The sequence below is a fragment of the Camelina sativa genome, chromosome 7 (genome assembly GCF_000633955.1).
Source record: "Camelina sativa cultivar DH55 chromosome 7, Cs, whole genome shotgun sequence".
Lineage (NCBI taxonomy): Eukaryota > Viridiplantae > Streptophyta > Magnoliopsida > Brassicales > Brassicaceae > Camelina > Camelina sativa.
In genome coordinates this window covers 29,113,271-29,125,493 of record NC_025691.1, presented here as the reverse complement: position 1 = coordinate 29,125,493, position 12,223 = coordinate 29,113,271, and the positions used below count along the sequence as shown (strand labels likewise).

At 37.1% G+C, this 12,223-nt stretch overlaps 4 protein-coding genes across 4 annotated transcripts in view; 2 read left to right on the top strand and 2 right to left on the bottom strand.

Moving 5' to 3' along the window:
• LOC104703175 (suppressor of mec-8 and unc-52 protein homolog 2) lies at positions 436 to 5,190 on the top strand. The gene is made up of 11 exons (XM_010419137.2): positions 436 to 626; positions 717 to 857; positions 943 to 992; positions 1,087 to 1,198; positions 1,288 to 1,336; positions 1,436 to 1,525; positions 2,075 to 2,143; positions 2,543 to 2,666; positions 3,139 to 3,497; positions 3,657 to 4,040; positions 4,702 to 5,190. The coding sequence occupies exons 1-11, from the start codon at positions 580 to 582 to the stop codon at positions 4,981 to 4,983; spliced, it is 1,707 nt and encodes a 568-aa protein (XP_010417439.1). The 5' UTR covers positions 436 to 579; the 3' UTR covers positions 4,984 to 5,190.
• LOC104703174 (E3 ubiquitin-protein ligase RNF19B-like) lies at positions 6,061 to 7,213 on the top strand. Its single transcript, XM_019227972.1, has 3 exons — positions 6,061 to 6,449; positions 6,648 to 6,891; positions 6,970 to 7,213. Exons 1-3 carry the CDS (start codon positions 6,131 to 6,133, stop codon positions 7,043 to 7,045), a joined length of 639 nt encoding a protein of 212 aa, XP_019083517.1. The 5' UTR covers positions 6,061 to 6,130; the 3' UTR covers positions 7,046 to 7,213.
• LOC104703173 (probable pectinesterase/pectinesterase inhibitor 13) lies at positions 7,356 to 9,811 on the bottom strand. The gene is made up of 3 exons (XM_010419136.1): positions 8,638 to 9,811; positions 8,352 to 8,512; positions 7,356 to 8,208 (listed from the first exon to the last, which is right to left on the bottom strand). The coding sequence occupies exons 1-3, from the start codon at positions 9,603 to 9,605 to the stop codon at positions 7,511 to 7,513; spliced, it is 1,827 nt and encodes a 608-aa protein (XP_010417438.1). The 5' UTR covers positions 9,606 to 9,811; the 3' UTR covers positions 7,356 to 7,510.
• The window catches only part of LOC104703172 (probable pectinesterase/pectinesterase inhibitor 12), a 3,441-nt gene continuing 2,498 nt past the window's right edge, over positions 11,281 to 12,223 (bottom strand). The window contains exon 2 of the mRNA XM_010419134.2: positions 11,281 to 12,073. Coding sequence (XP_010417436.1) covers positions 11,385 to 12,073 — 689 coding nt within the window. The 3' untranslated portion in view covers positions 11,281 to 11,384. The remainder of the gene's footprint in view (positions 12,074 to 12,223) is intronic.

Here is a 12,223-nt window from a genome sequence, read left to right as displayed (position 1 = left end):
TATACCAATACACAAAACTGTTTAACTTGGCTAAATGAGTTACTTATATACATATATATATATATAATTAAAGTAAATAATATAAAATTCGAAACATACCACATAATAATAAATTTGATGAAAGTTTTAAATAACAATTTTATAAAATAAAATTTAATTTTTAAAATTGGTAATTCACGTGGATTAGAGTTTTGATTAGAAATTTTAAACAAGAACCTATATAAAATTAAACTTTCTTTAAAAAAAAATGGTAAGAGACTACTCACTAGTGTAAGGAAATTATTATTATCATTATTATTTTTGTTGATTAAATTAATATATTTTTTAACAGTTTTTACAAAATATATTGAAAACCTTTTTAATGTCTTTGTGTGGGTTAAAAAGTTGCTTAAAATTATCGTTAACCTTATTGGTAGTTTTTACTTTTTAATCGTCCCTGACCTCGACCAACAACGGCCTGATATCGAAGAACACTCTTAAATCCCTAAAAGAAAAAAAAAAAAAAAGAAAAAAAAAAACAGAGATTGAGAACAAAATCGAATTCCTCTGTTTCAGGATATCAAGTGATATAGCAATCTAATGACTTCCTCAAAATCTCATTACAAGGAGAAGATTGCTCGTCGGAGGTCAGTAATCTCGGCTGTTTTTTATTTTTTTTCAATCTAGGGTTTTGAACATGAGAGAAGATGTTAAATTTGTGACCTTTTTGTTCCAAGGGAGGAGAAATCAGAGGAAATCGATAACCCAAAGTACAGAGACCGTGCTAAAGAACGAAGAGAGAATCAAAATCCTGATTATGATCCTTCGGAGCTTGGTTCTTTCCATGCCGTTGCTCCTCCCGGAGCCGTCGATCTCCGGTAACTCTCAGTTTTTTTTTTCTTTTCTTTTTCTTCTGATTACTCTGTTATAATCGTATTTCTCTAATTTTCTGCTTTTGTGTAGTGCTGCTGATGCACTAAAGCTATCTATTGAGAACAGCAAGTATCTTGGAGGTTAGTGTTAGGTTTACAAGTCTGTTCAGAGATGGTTTTGTGATTTTGATTTGTTTTCTTGAGGTGCTTATGTTTGTGTGTTTGATATGGGTAGGTGATGTTGAGCATACCCATTTGGTTAAGGGATTGGATTATGCTCTGTTGAACAAAGTACGAAGCGAAATCGTCAAGAAACCTGATGGTGAAGATGATGATGGCAAGACTAGGTGGGTTTTTTTTTGTTATACTTTTGTTTATTGACTCATTTGGCTTGTTTGATTCAAGTGCACATTTTTTTTTTTTTTGTCTTTGACAGTGCGCCTAAAGAAGTTCAACGTGTTACTTTTCGTACCGCAGCTGCAAAGGTATGCAATTTTGTTTCGAATTTATGCAGATGTGGGGAAAGTTTGTGGATGTTGATAACGCTTGATGTTTGTTTCTCATGTCTTTTGATCTTTTTTCAGTCAGTTTACCAGTGGATTGTTAAGCCTCAAACTATCATCAAGTCTAATGAGATGTTCCTTCCTGGTAGAATGACATTTGTCTATGATATGGTACTGCTTTTTTACTTATTTATTTACAGGCAGATTCGATATTATTACATTTTTTTGTTTGTCGTACATGTGTGTTCTGCATGACAATTCTTCTTCGAATATTTGCTGGTTTAAAATCTTCTCTTTTGGTTTAAATACATGGGCCTCAGGAAAAAATTGAACAAGGTAGCTTAAGCTGCTTTGCATTACTCTGTTAATGATATGATATAATCATGATATGGTCTATTTGTTAGGAATCTTAGCAGAAGTGGTTTATATTTTATTTTTTTTAATTTGACTACTATCGTCTTTGGTTTTCTTGAAAAAGCATATTCTTTTTTGCAAATAGAGACACCATACTAGAAAAACGTCAGTTGAATTATCGTAATTTGGTAGTTTTATGAATGAAGCTTCCTTTGAGATATTTAGTCTCAGTTATGCTAGCTAATCTTACAGTATGATTTTAGTCTGCCCTCTGAAGGCCTCCCTGGTGATATCGAACAGCCACTATCTGATGTCAAATATCAATGTTATTCCCTTTTAATTCTTTCTATATATGTTGCTTTTCAGGAGGGTGGCTATACTCATGACATACCAACCACGTTATATAGGAGTAAAGCTGACTGCCCCGTGCCCGAGGTATGTAAGATCCTTGTTGTAATAGTCATCTTGATCCTGGAAATTTCTTAGGACAGTAGGCAGTGATAGATATGAAATGATCGTTGTAATTCAAATGACATAAGCATGCTGGTCACCGCAACCTCTTCTCTGACAGGGTTGATGTAATTAATACAGTTAATATTTTGATTATATGTCGTAGGATTTGGTAGAAGCATACATTTTTCTTCAGTAATCACAGGCATATTTTAAGATTAGATTCATCTTTTTTTTTCCTACTAATCTGGAACCAAAATTGGCATTGGTAAACATGTTTGTGTACTGAACATATTTTAAAGTTTTACTTTAAATCACTGCTGCAATAAATGCGAGAATTGTTTCATTAACAAGCATTATTGCTCTCTCTTATCTCTCCTACAGGAACTGGTCACAGTCAATGTTGATGGTTCTGTACTAGATCGAATTGCTAAAATCATGTCATACCTTCGCCTTGGATCATCAGGGAAAGTTCTCAAGAAGAAGAAGAAAGAAAAAGAAAGTAAAGGTATTTTGCATAATGTAAGAGCATACTTTTGGTGTATTTTCTAGCTGTACTTGCATTGTGACAATGATTTTAAGTATTAGCAGTTCCTCCTATTCACGTACACTGGTTAAATAATTTTCATGAAATTTTTGTTTATTTGTCAATTGTCTACGTTTTACGATTTGGAGCCAAGAATGTAAAGAGTATCTCTAGTCTTCAACAAACGTACTAGTAGTATACTAGTATCTAATGATGTCTTTTTATGTTCACTTAGTGGTTTTAATTTGCCGCAGTCTCTGGGTATATGTAGCCTCGGTTTTGTATCCTCTTTTTTTTTATTATGCCTATGTGGTGCCAGTACATGTTGTAGGTCGTGTTTCGCATCAGCACACATTTGGATTTAATCTAAGAAATTGGCTGCTTTCTGATTCTTTAGCAATATCATTTGCTATTTCTGTTCCATCTTAAGTTCACTGCAATTTTTCAAATGCAGGAAAGACTTCAACTATTGCTAATTATGATGAAGACAATAATCAATCTAAGATTGAGAATGGATCTTCTGTGAACATAAGTGAAAGGGAAGATTTACCTCCTCCTCCGCCATTACCGCCTGTGATCAACCATCTGGATTTGAGTAAGAAACAAGAAGAACCCCCTGTTGCAAGGACAGACGATGATGACATATTTGTTGGTGAAGGCATCGACTACACGGTTCCTGGTAAAGATGTGATGCAGAGTCCTATTTCTGAGGACATGGAAGAATCTCCCAGGGATAAGGAGAGAGTACCTTATTTCACTGAGCCTGCTTATGGTCCGGTGCAGCCATCTGCTGGTCAAGAATGGCAAGACATGGTCAGTTTACCGTAACAAACCCTTGGTTGGATTTATTCATGAATCTTGATTCCCGACTGCATATTTTGCATCGTAGTTTGCAGTTATTATCTGTCCATTTTTCTCATATTCAGGTTTCTTTCTTTTCCTGTCTTCCTTTGTTGTGTTTTTTTGTTCCAGAGCGTATATGGTCCAATGCAAACTCAGGGACTGGCTGCCGGGTATCCTGAAGAGTGGCAGGATTACCAATATGCAGAGCAAATTGGGTATCAAGATCAGTACCTTCCGCCTGGAATGGAGGGTTACGATGTCCAACCAGAAACAGATATTTTACAAGATCCCCAACTCATGTCTCAGGAAGAGAAAGATAGGGGTTTGGGATCAGTGTTCAAGCGTGATGACCAAAGGCTTCAACAGTTGAGGGAGAGTGACGCACGGGAGAAAGATCCAACTTTTGTATCGGAGAATTATTCAGAGTGTTACCCAGGTTACCAAGAGTACAACCATGAGGTTGTCGGGAGCGATGAAGAAGCTGATTTGTCTAAAATGGACATGGGTGGAAAGGTATGCCCCTAGCTCAGTTACATTTTTTTTCTTCTTATTTTTTAAAACGTGGAAAGACCAAACTTACATTACAATTTCGGGGTGTTGATGAACACAAAACAGGCAAAGGGGGGTTTACATCGATGGGACTTTGAGACAGAAGAGGAATGGGAAAAATATAATGAGCAGAAGGAAGCGATGCCAAAAGCAGCNGCAAACTCAAGGACTGGCTGCCGGGTATCCTGAAGAGTGGCAGGATTACCAATATGCAGAGCAAATTGGGTATCAAGAGCAGTACCTTCAGCCTGGAATGGAGGGTTACGATGTCCAACCAGAAACAGATATTTTACAAGATCCCCAACTCATGTCTCAGGAAGAGAAAGATAGGGGTTTGGGATCAGTGTTCAAGCGTGATGACCAAAGGCTTCAACAGTTGAGGGAGAGTGACGCACGGGAGAAAGATCCAACTTTTGTATCCGAGAATTATTCAGAGTGTTACCCGGGTTACCAAGAGTACAACCATGAGGTTGTCGGGAGTGATGAAGAAGCTGATTTGTCTAAAATGGACATGGGTGGAAAGGTATGCCCCTAGCTCAGTTATATTTTTTTTCTTCTTCTTTTTTAAAGTGTGGAAAGACCAAACTTACATTACAATTTCTGGGTGTTGATGAACACAAAACAGGCAAAGGGGGGTTTACATCGATGGGACTTTGAGACAGAAGAGGAATGGGAAAAATATAATGAGCAGAAGGAAGCGATGCCAAAAGCAGCGTTCCAATTTGGGGTAAAGATGCAAGATGGTCGTAAGACGAGGAAGCAGAACCGTGACCGTGACCAGAAGCTCAATAACGAACTTCACAAGATTAATAAGATACTTACGAGAAAGAAGATGGAGAAAGAGGGTGGGGATGTTGCTTCTTTGGATGCCGTCGATGTACAGACTCCCAAGAGATCCAAGCATTGATTCTGCCTTATCGCTTTGGCTTTCTTCTATTCTAGTCTTTCTCTCGGAATCTATTTTGTATCTCCAAGTCTATTTATTAGTTTAAAAGAATTTTACATCCAACTGTTTACTTCCCAACTCGTTTTACTAGATCAAATGAACTGTAGTTTCTAAAAGGAAATATGCAAAATAATCTTCAAAATGACAACTAAAGTCATCTTTATGTTATGATGTTGCTTCTTTGGATTCGTATTATATGGTCAATCACTATATTGAGGTTCTAGATGATTTGATCTCCAACCCTTCTCATGGCCGAAACTCATATCTCGTATTTTTTAGATAAATATGCTTTATAATTTACATGCACTAAATTCTAGGGTTTCCTCAATAAATATTAAGTAAATAGAATTCATTATCATATGAAAATAATAAACTATACCCACTACTAATATTATTTTTAAATTTACAACTTATTTAACAAAAATTATACTACAAAATTTAAAATATAACACTTAGGACAATATAAACCAGAATAAAATGTATAAAAATTTGTCTTGTAGTAAATTGGGGGTTCAATCCTAGTAGTTTTTACATTACATATACAATTCATATATATAGTTTAAAAAAACAATCACACAGAGAATAATATTTTTTACAAAAACTTTTCATAGTGTAACATGAATTTAAATCAATTTCTACAAAGATATTAAAATTAAAATCTATATACAAAAGTTACACATTTATTTATGTAGAAGTAGAAGAAGTTACAGAAGAAAGGAAAAAAAATTAGAAAAAAAAAGAGAGAATAGGGGAGTGGAGAAAAATCTAAAGAAAATATATACTCTGTTTTAAAATATATGATGTTATAACTAAAACACGTAGATTAAGAAGTCTTTACTTTTAACAAGTTCAACCAATTATAAACAAAACTGCATAATATAAAATTAATCTAAAAGTTGCATAGAAACTTGAAAACATAATATATTATGAAACAAAAAAACTTATCTACAACATCTTATATTTTGAAACGGAAGGAGTATATTTTAGCCTTACAAATTAAAAAGGTTTATTAGAAAAATGAGACGCTTCAGAAACCAACTCAACAACGCAAGCAAGGGAAACATAAAACCCTAATCTTATCTTCCAATGACGACAAGACAGTCCATCAATGGCGACGGAGACAACAACTCCATCTTCTCTACACCTCTCTCCGCTCGTGGTTCAACCAAACGTAACGCCATCTCCAATCGAATCAGAGTTCTCAAACTACATAGATCTTGACAAATACAACGACGAAGATGAAGATCTCAAGATCCTCTGTTTCACACCAATCTCTTTAGAAAACGGACAGTCTTCGTCTTCCTCGTCCACTCGACGCACCTTCGACTGCGAGATATGTGTTGAACGCAAACCAAAGATTGAGTCTTTTCGAATCAATGGATGCTCTCACTCGTACTGTAACGATTGTGTCTCGAAATATATAGCTGGTAAGTTACAATTCAACATCCTCTAAATCAAATGCCCTGTTTCTGGTTGCTCCGGGCAGCTCGAGCCCGATCAATGCTGTCAAATCCTACCAAAAGATGTCTTTGATCGGTGGGGCGACGCTCTCTGCGAAGCTGTGATAATGCCTTACAAGAGATTCTACTGTCCCTATAAGGATTGTTCTGCTTTGGTCTTCTTAGATGAGAGTGGAGAGAAGATAAATGAATCGGAGTGCCCTCACTGCCATAGAATGATGTGTGTTGAGTGCGGGACTAAGTGGCATCCGGGGATAGCATGTGAGGAGTTTCAGAAGTTAGCCGAGAACGAAAGAGGTAGAGATGATATATTGTTGAAGAAGATGGCTGAGGATCAGAATTGGAGAAGATGTCCTTCTTGCAAATTCTACATTGAATTGATTGAAGGTTGCTCTACCATGATGTGCAGGTATCTTCTTTGTTCTTGTTTGCAATACAAAATCTTAAAACAAAACAAAACACTTATCTTTCAACACTTTTTTTGCAGATGTGGGTTGGAATTTTGCTACGAGTGTGGAACTCCAGCCGATGACCACTCTCATTATTGTGAAAATTTCCATTGATATTATTAGCATTGTGTGTCTAATTCTATCATTTGAACCAAGTTTTGTTCTTATGAATACATCTTTAATGATGTATGACACAACAAAACTCTCATGGTGAAAGATGTAACCCAATTCTCCCCTTGGAAAAACGCATATATCCTTTAAGATTTCATGCATTTATCAACATGTATAGGTTCTTTGGGTTGGGTGTATTTGGGTTCTTTCATCGCATTTGGGATCAATAGAGCAAGAGGAAAAGCATTTGGATCCTAAGTATTACTTATAATAATATGCTTCCTTCCAAAAATATTTTGAGCACAAATCGATGTAAGTTTGATAAACACATTCTCTTAGCACACTATGTTCTAGTACCACATTTTCCAAGTAAATTTTCATGGATAAAGTTTTAATTCCTCTCAGCGTTGCTTTTAATATAAAACAAGTCACCAGTACATGACCTTCTCTGGAAGCAACAAGTTGTCATCAAGCGTCATAAAAACCCAACTTAACGGGAGAACCTGAGGCATTGATCCAATCTCCTTGTAAGAAGGGTCCAACAGTATAGTTCAAAGCTTCCTCCTTGTTTATGACCTTAAATCCAGGCCACTTAACCCTTGAAGTTGTATCTCCACTTGGTCCTTTGTTCTTGTACTCCGCGTAGTAGAGCGTGTCTATCGCGAAATCCGTCTCTTGCCATCTCAACCATCCAACCGGGTCAATCACATCCTCGATTGTAGATTCCATTACGATCGTTCGAGAGTAGTTCTTCCACGGTCGCCCGAGATAACTCTTGTACTCTGCCTTTACGGGCTTAAGGTCTTCGTTTGCAGCGATTTTGCAGTTGTGGACCACGAAACCAGTTGTCTGAAATTTGTCAACACGTCCTTGAGCGGTCACTGTGTTCTTTTGTCCTGGTAAGCCTTTTCTGATGAAGATGTTACAGTTCTGGAAGATGGCGGCCGCATCCCCGAATATGAAGTCAATTGTTCCGATAATCACACAGCTTCTGTAGTACTGACGGTGCGTGTAAGCATACAATGTGTCTTGGTAGCCTTCAAATCGGCAGTTGAGGAAAATTGATCTATCGGATTGGACACGTATTGCGACTGCTTGATGTCCCTCTGGCCCAGCCGTGTTTCGGAACCCCATTGATTGTGCCATGAACCCTTCTCCCTGTGCAACTATTAAGGAAACCAAACATTTTGAAAATAAGTTTTGGTTTTTTTTTTTAAACACTGACACTTAAAAAATTTAACGTTATGTTTGGTGATTAGTAGTCAAGATTTATAGTAGTGTAACATTAAGTTATATGTAGGGGTTTTACCAAACGTCGCAGTGAGAAAAGTGCGGATTTTTTTTGCGTGGCTTTTGTTTCCGGTCACAATTGTCTTCTGTGATCCATCTCCGACCATAGTAAGGTTCGCCTTCTTCTTATCAACAATCACAGATTCGTCATAAACGCCTTGTTTGATATAGATGATGTACCTATACGATTTACAATTCAACGAAAACTTAACTTAGTTTCAAAACCAAAACCTAAACCTAAACCTAAATTAAAGGTAAATAATTTGACGTAATGATCACGTTATGAAATGCTTTGGTATACGTACCTTCCCTCATATTTCTCAGGCATTGCGCTCAGAGCATCATTAATGGTCGTGAAATTTCCACTGCCATCTTTAGCTACAGTAGCGTTAGGCTTCAAAGCCTTCACATCAACAGCCCTTAACATTCTTCTATCTTCGTTGCTTACCCAAGACGGGATTTCATCAAGAAGATGCCGTGTTGCGAGCTTCATAACCGGAGAGAGATTTGCGTCAATGGACTTGATCATCGCGAGGGAGTTACTGGTCAGAATCTGAGAAGAGTTGACGCTCTTCTTCACTTCAGATTTTAGGCTACCTTCTTCAAACCCGTCAAGGCATGTCTCCTGATAAGAAATGACCGCGCTTAGCCAACTGTCCAAGTCAGGAACTACCTTTGCGAAGCTGTTGACTTCTGTGATGTTGATTTTTTCCAGTGATGCGGCAGTTTCCTCCTTTGCTTCTTCCACAAGTAACTTACATTGTGCAATCGCATCTTTATCGTCCTGGTTCTCAGTCTTGAGGCTCAGGACCTTCTCTAAAACTAGGTCAAGATCTTCATTGACAGCTTCAATGGCAGACTTCAAGAAAGTTGTCGGATTGGCTAAAGCAAAACCCTTCTCTGTTCTGTTTTTGAGCGTTTGCTCGCAGGTTTGCTTGTAAATCGTAGAACTGCAAAGAGTTTCGATGATCTTATCACCCTGGCCGGGTTTCACAGATTGCTCTGCAGAAACAGGAGCTTTTTGGGTTGGGCTTGGTGGGCTCTGGCTCTTCTTTTCGCCATCCTTGACGTTGTTGCCGCTACCGCTTTTGTTGTGGTTCTTTGCTTGTTGTTCATTTCTTTTCTCGTAAGCAACAAAAGCAAAAGTTCCTCCAACAATTGCAGCAACAGCCACAATCAAAGAGACCGTTCCAACAATGATCCTCTTCCTGATTTTACGTTTCCTATTGGCGTTTACGCGTTCTTGGATCTTGTCGAAATCCTGAAACGCCATATCGGAATGACTATTATTTTTTTATTTTTTGAGATTGTTGTATGGGGAGAGAAAGAAATGAATCTCCTCCTCTGCCTTAGAAGGCGGCCAAGGCAGGGAGGTTAAAAGGAAAGATCAATCCTTTTTTACGTTTTATTTTTGGCTCTTTCTCGCCTTCTCTCCCCTCTCTTCAATCCTTGGTTTCAGTTTTATTTGTTACTGTCTTGTTTGCAATTTCTACAAATGAACAAATTTGCTCTGGACAGGAGAGTTTCGTGGGCTGATGTCAATTTTTTTCCTTTATCAAAATTGACGGATCTTTCACGCTTTCTAAATTTGGCATTCATTTTTTCGATTCATATATATTGTTGGACTAGAGTTGTTGGTCAAAATACATAACGAAGTCAATTGATTTAGAAGCTTAACTTGAAATTTTTGTTTCGGTTCTTTCCGAACCTTATAAGGACATAAAATCAATTAACTTAATTGGGAAAAGAGGTTACAACAATGATGTTAGGTAGATGTATGCAAACAAAATTATAAAGATACAAATTTTAGAGAGAACAGATGCCAATTTGTAATCACGAGATCACTATAGTACAGACGCACTCATGACTACGCGCAAACATATTTTTATTGGGATATCATGTCATATATCCCATTTGAGGTTGTCACGGGAATGAGAGATGAGAATTACCTAATTTCATATATATGTATTTCAAAAACCTCAACCAACACACTTCTGTCAAATCATAACCTAAGTAAGTTTAAGCATCTCAGACAAATAATGTTTGCACGATTCAGTAGCATGCTACATTTAAGGTAATTGACGCGTTAAGCACCTCAAAGTAGTAATCCCATGGTCAGACCGTCTCCATGCGAGGTGATAGTCGTCGTCTCTCACCATACCTCACGCTAAACAGATGTTCTAATCTTCTATTGGGTTTCACAGCTTTCTTTCATTCATCCCTTAACAAAACAAGCAGACCGAGTGGGGCTTATGTTTGTTTCTATAGCGGTCAAATTGCCTACTTTACACTCACCATCAACCAATGCAATAATAACAATGTTCTTTTCGACGGACAAATTTAAACTATCCAATACATTCTAAAATTCCGCAACAATATGCTTTTAAGTTTTCAAATATTCTACCCAAAATAATTTATCCCACCTTTTTTTTAACTCAAGTTTTGTAATGCCAAGAAGGTGCGACCGGCTCTTTACTCTTACCGTGTATACAAATTTGTTATTCAACCTTTCATAGGATTAAAGAAAAAATTAAAACGAAATTGCAATCATTATATATAATAATTAATATTATTTTGAGGTCACTGGGTCGTAAATTTGTTATTCAAATTATTATATTTTCTTTCAATTATTAAGAGGTTTTGGCCTAGGCCTCAGTTGAGCTATCGACCGTGTATTCAAATTGAGGAAGAAATCGGATAATTATTTATTTTAAGCATTTGGATTTAGCAATACGTAACTTATTCATACAAATAAAATATGCCACTGACGGAACACAACTTGTCAAGTATGTTTTAATATAAAGTGTTGGAACTTTCAAAAAGACATGATCGCATGGGTTTCTCCTCCTACCACTCAGATAAAGCCAAGAAAGACACATCCTCAGACTTTTCAAGAAAGATACATCTTTTGCCAGCTTATATACAATTAATACAAGACAGCTTTGATCAGAAAGAACTCAAACCACAGATAATTATTTAGAACTTATTTTCTTTTTATTGTAATTAGAATTTTATATGAAGACCTATACACTTGTAGCGCAAAAAAGAAGTGTTAAATTCCATTATCATAAGGGAACGAAGTACTGCCTAACCAACCATCACCGGTGATAAACTCCGTTGCCGTGAAGTTAAAGGCATCTTCGTAACCCATAATGTGATAACCCGGCCAGTTGACCCGTTTCCCCGTTTCAGAACCCGGACCGTTATTATTATATTCGCCATAATAAAGTGTATCAACTTCATCCCCACCGTTCCATTTGCTCCAACCCGAACCGTCAATAAACTCATCAATGTAAGATTCCATTAGAACCGTTCTTGAATATTCTCTCCATGGACGTCCCAAATAACTCTTAACTTTGTTTGAGCTGTTAAATAAATCGTCTGTTGCAAGGATGGAACAGTTCTGCATCGAGATCCCGGTGTCTTCATCGGGACTATCACGTGACTGAGCCGTAACTACAGTGAATTGTCCTGGCATAGGCAACTTTGAAACGATGTTGCATCCTTGGAAGACCACGGCCGCATTCCCAAAGATATAATCGATGGTTCCGTAAATATCGCATTCGCGATAAAATTGTCGGAATGAGTGGGTGTAAAGTGTGTCCTGGTAACCATCAATGACACATCGGTATAAGGCCACAAAATCCGCATTCACTCGTAATGCAACCGCTTGGTGCTTCTCGGGTCCTGCTGTGTTTGTTATCATCATATCCCTCGCCAAGAATCCTTCGCCCGAAACCGCTGTGACCAAACAAGTTTGAGAAACAATTACAATCTTGATTTAGTACCAACACAACTCAACTTGTCGATTTTCAACAGGCTTTTAATTTTTAAATTCCAATGAAATGGCTCCAAGAATCATATACGTTACTGATGTTATATAAAAAAAAA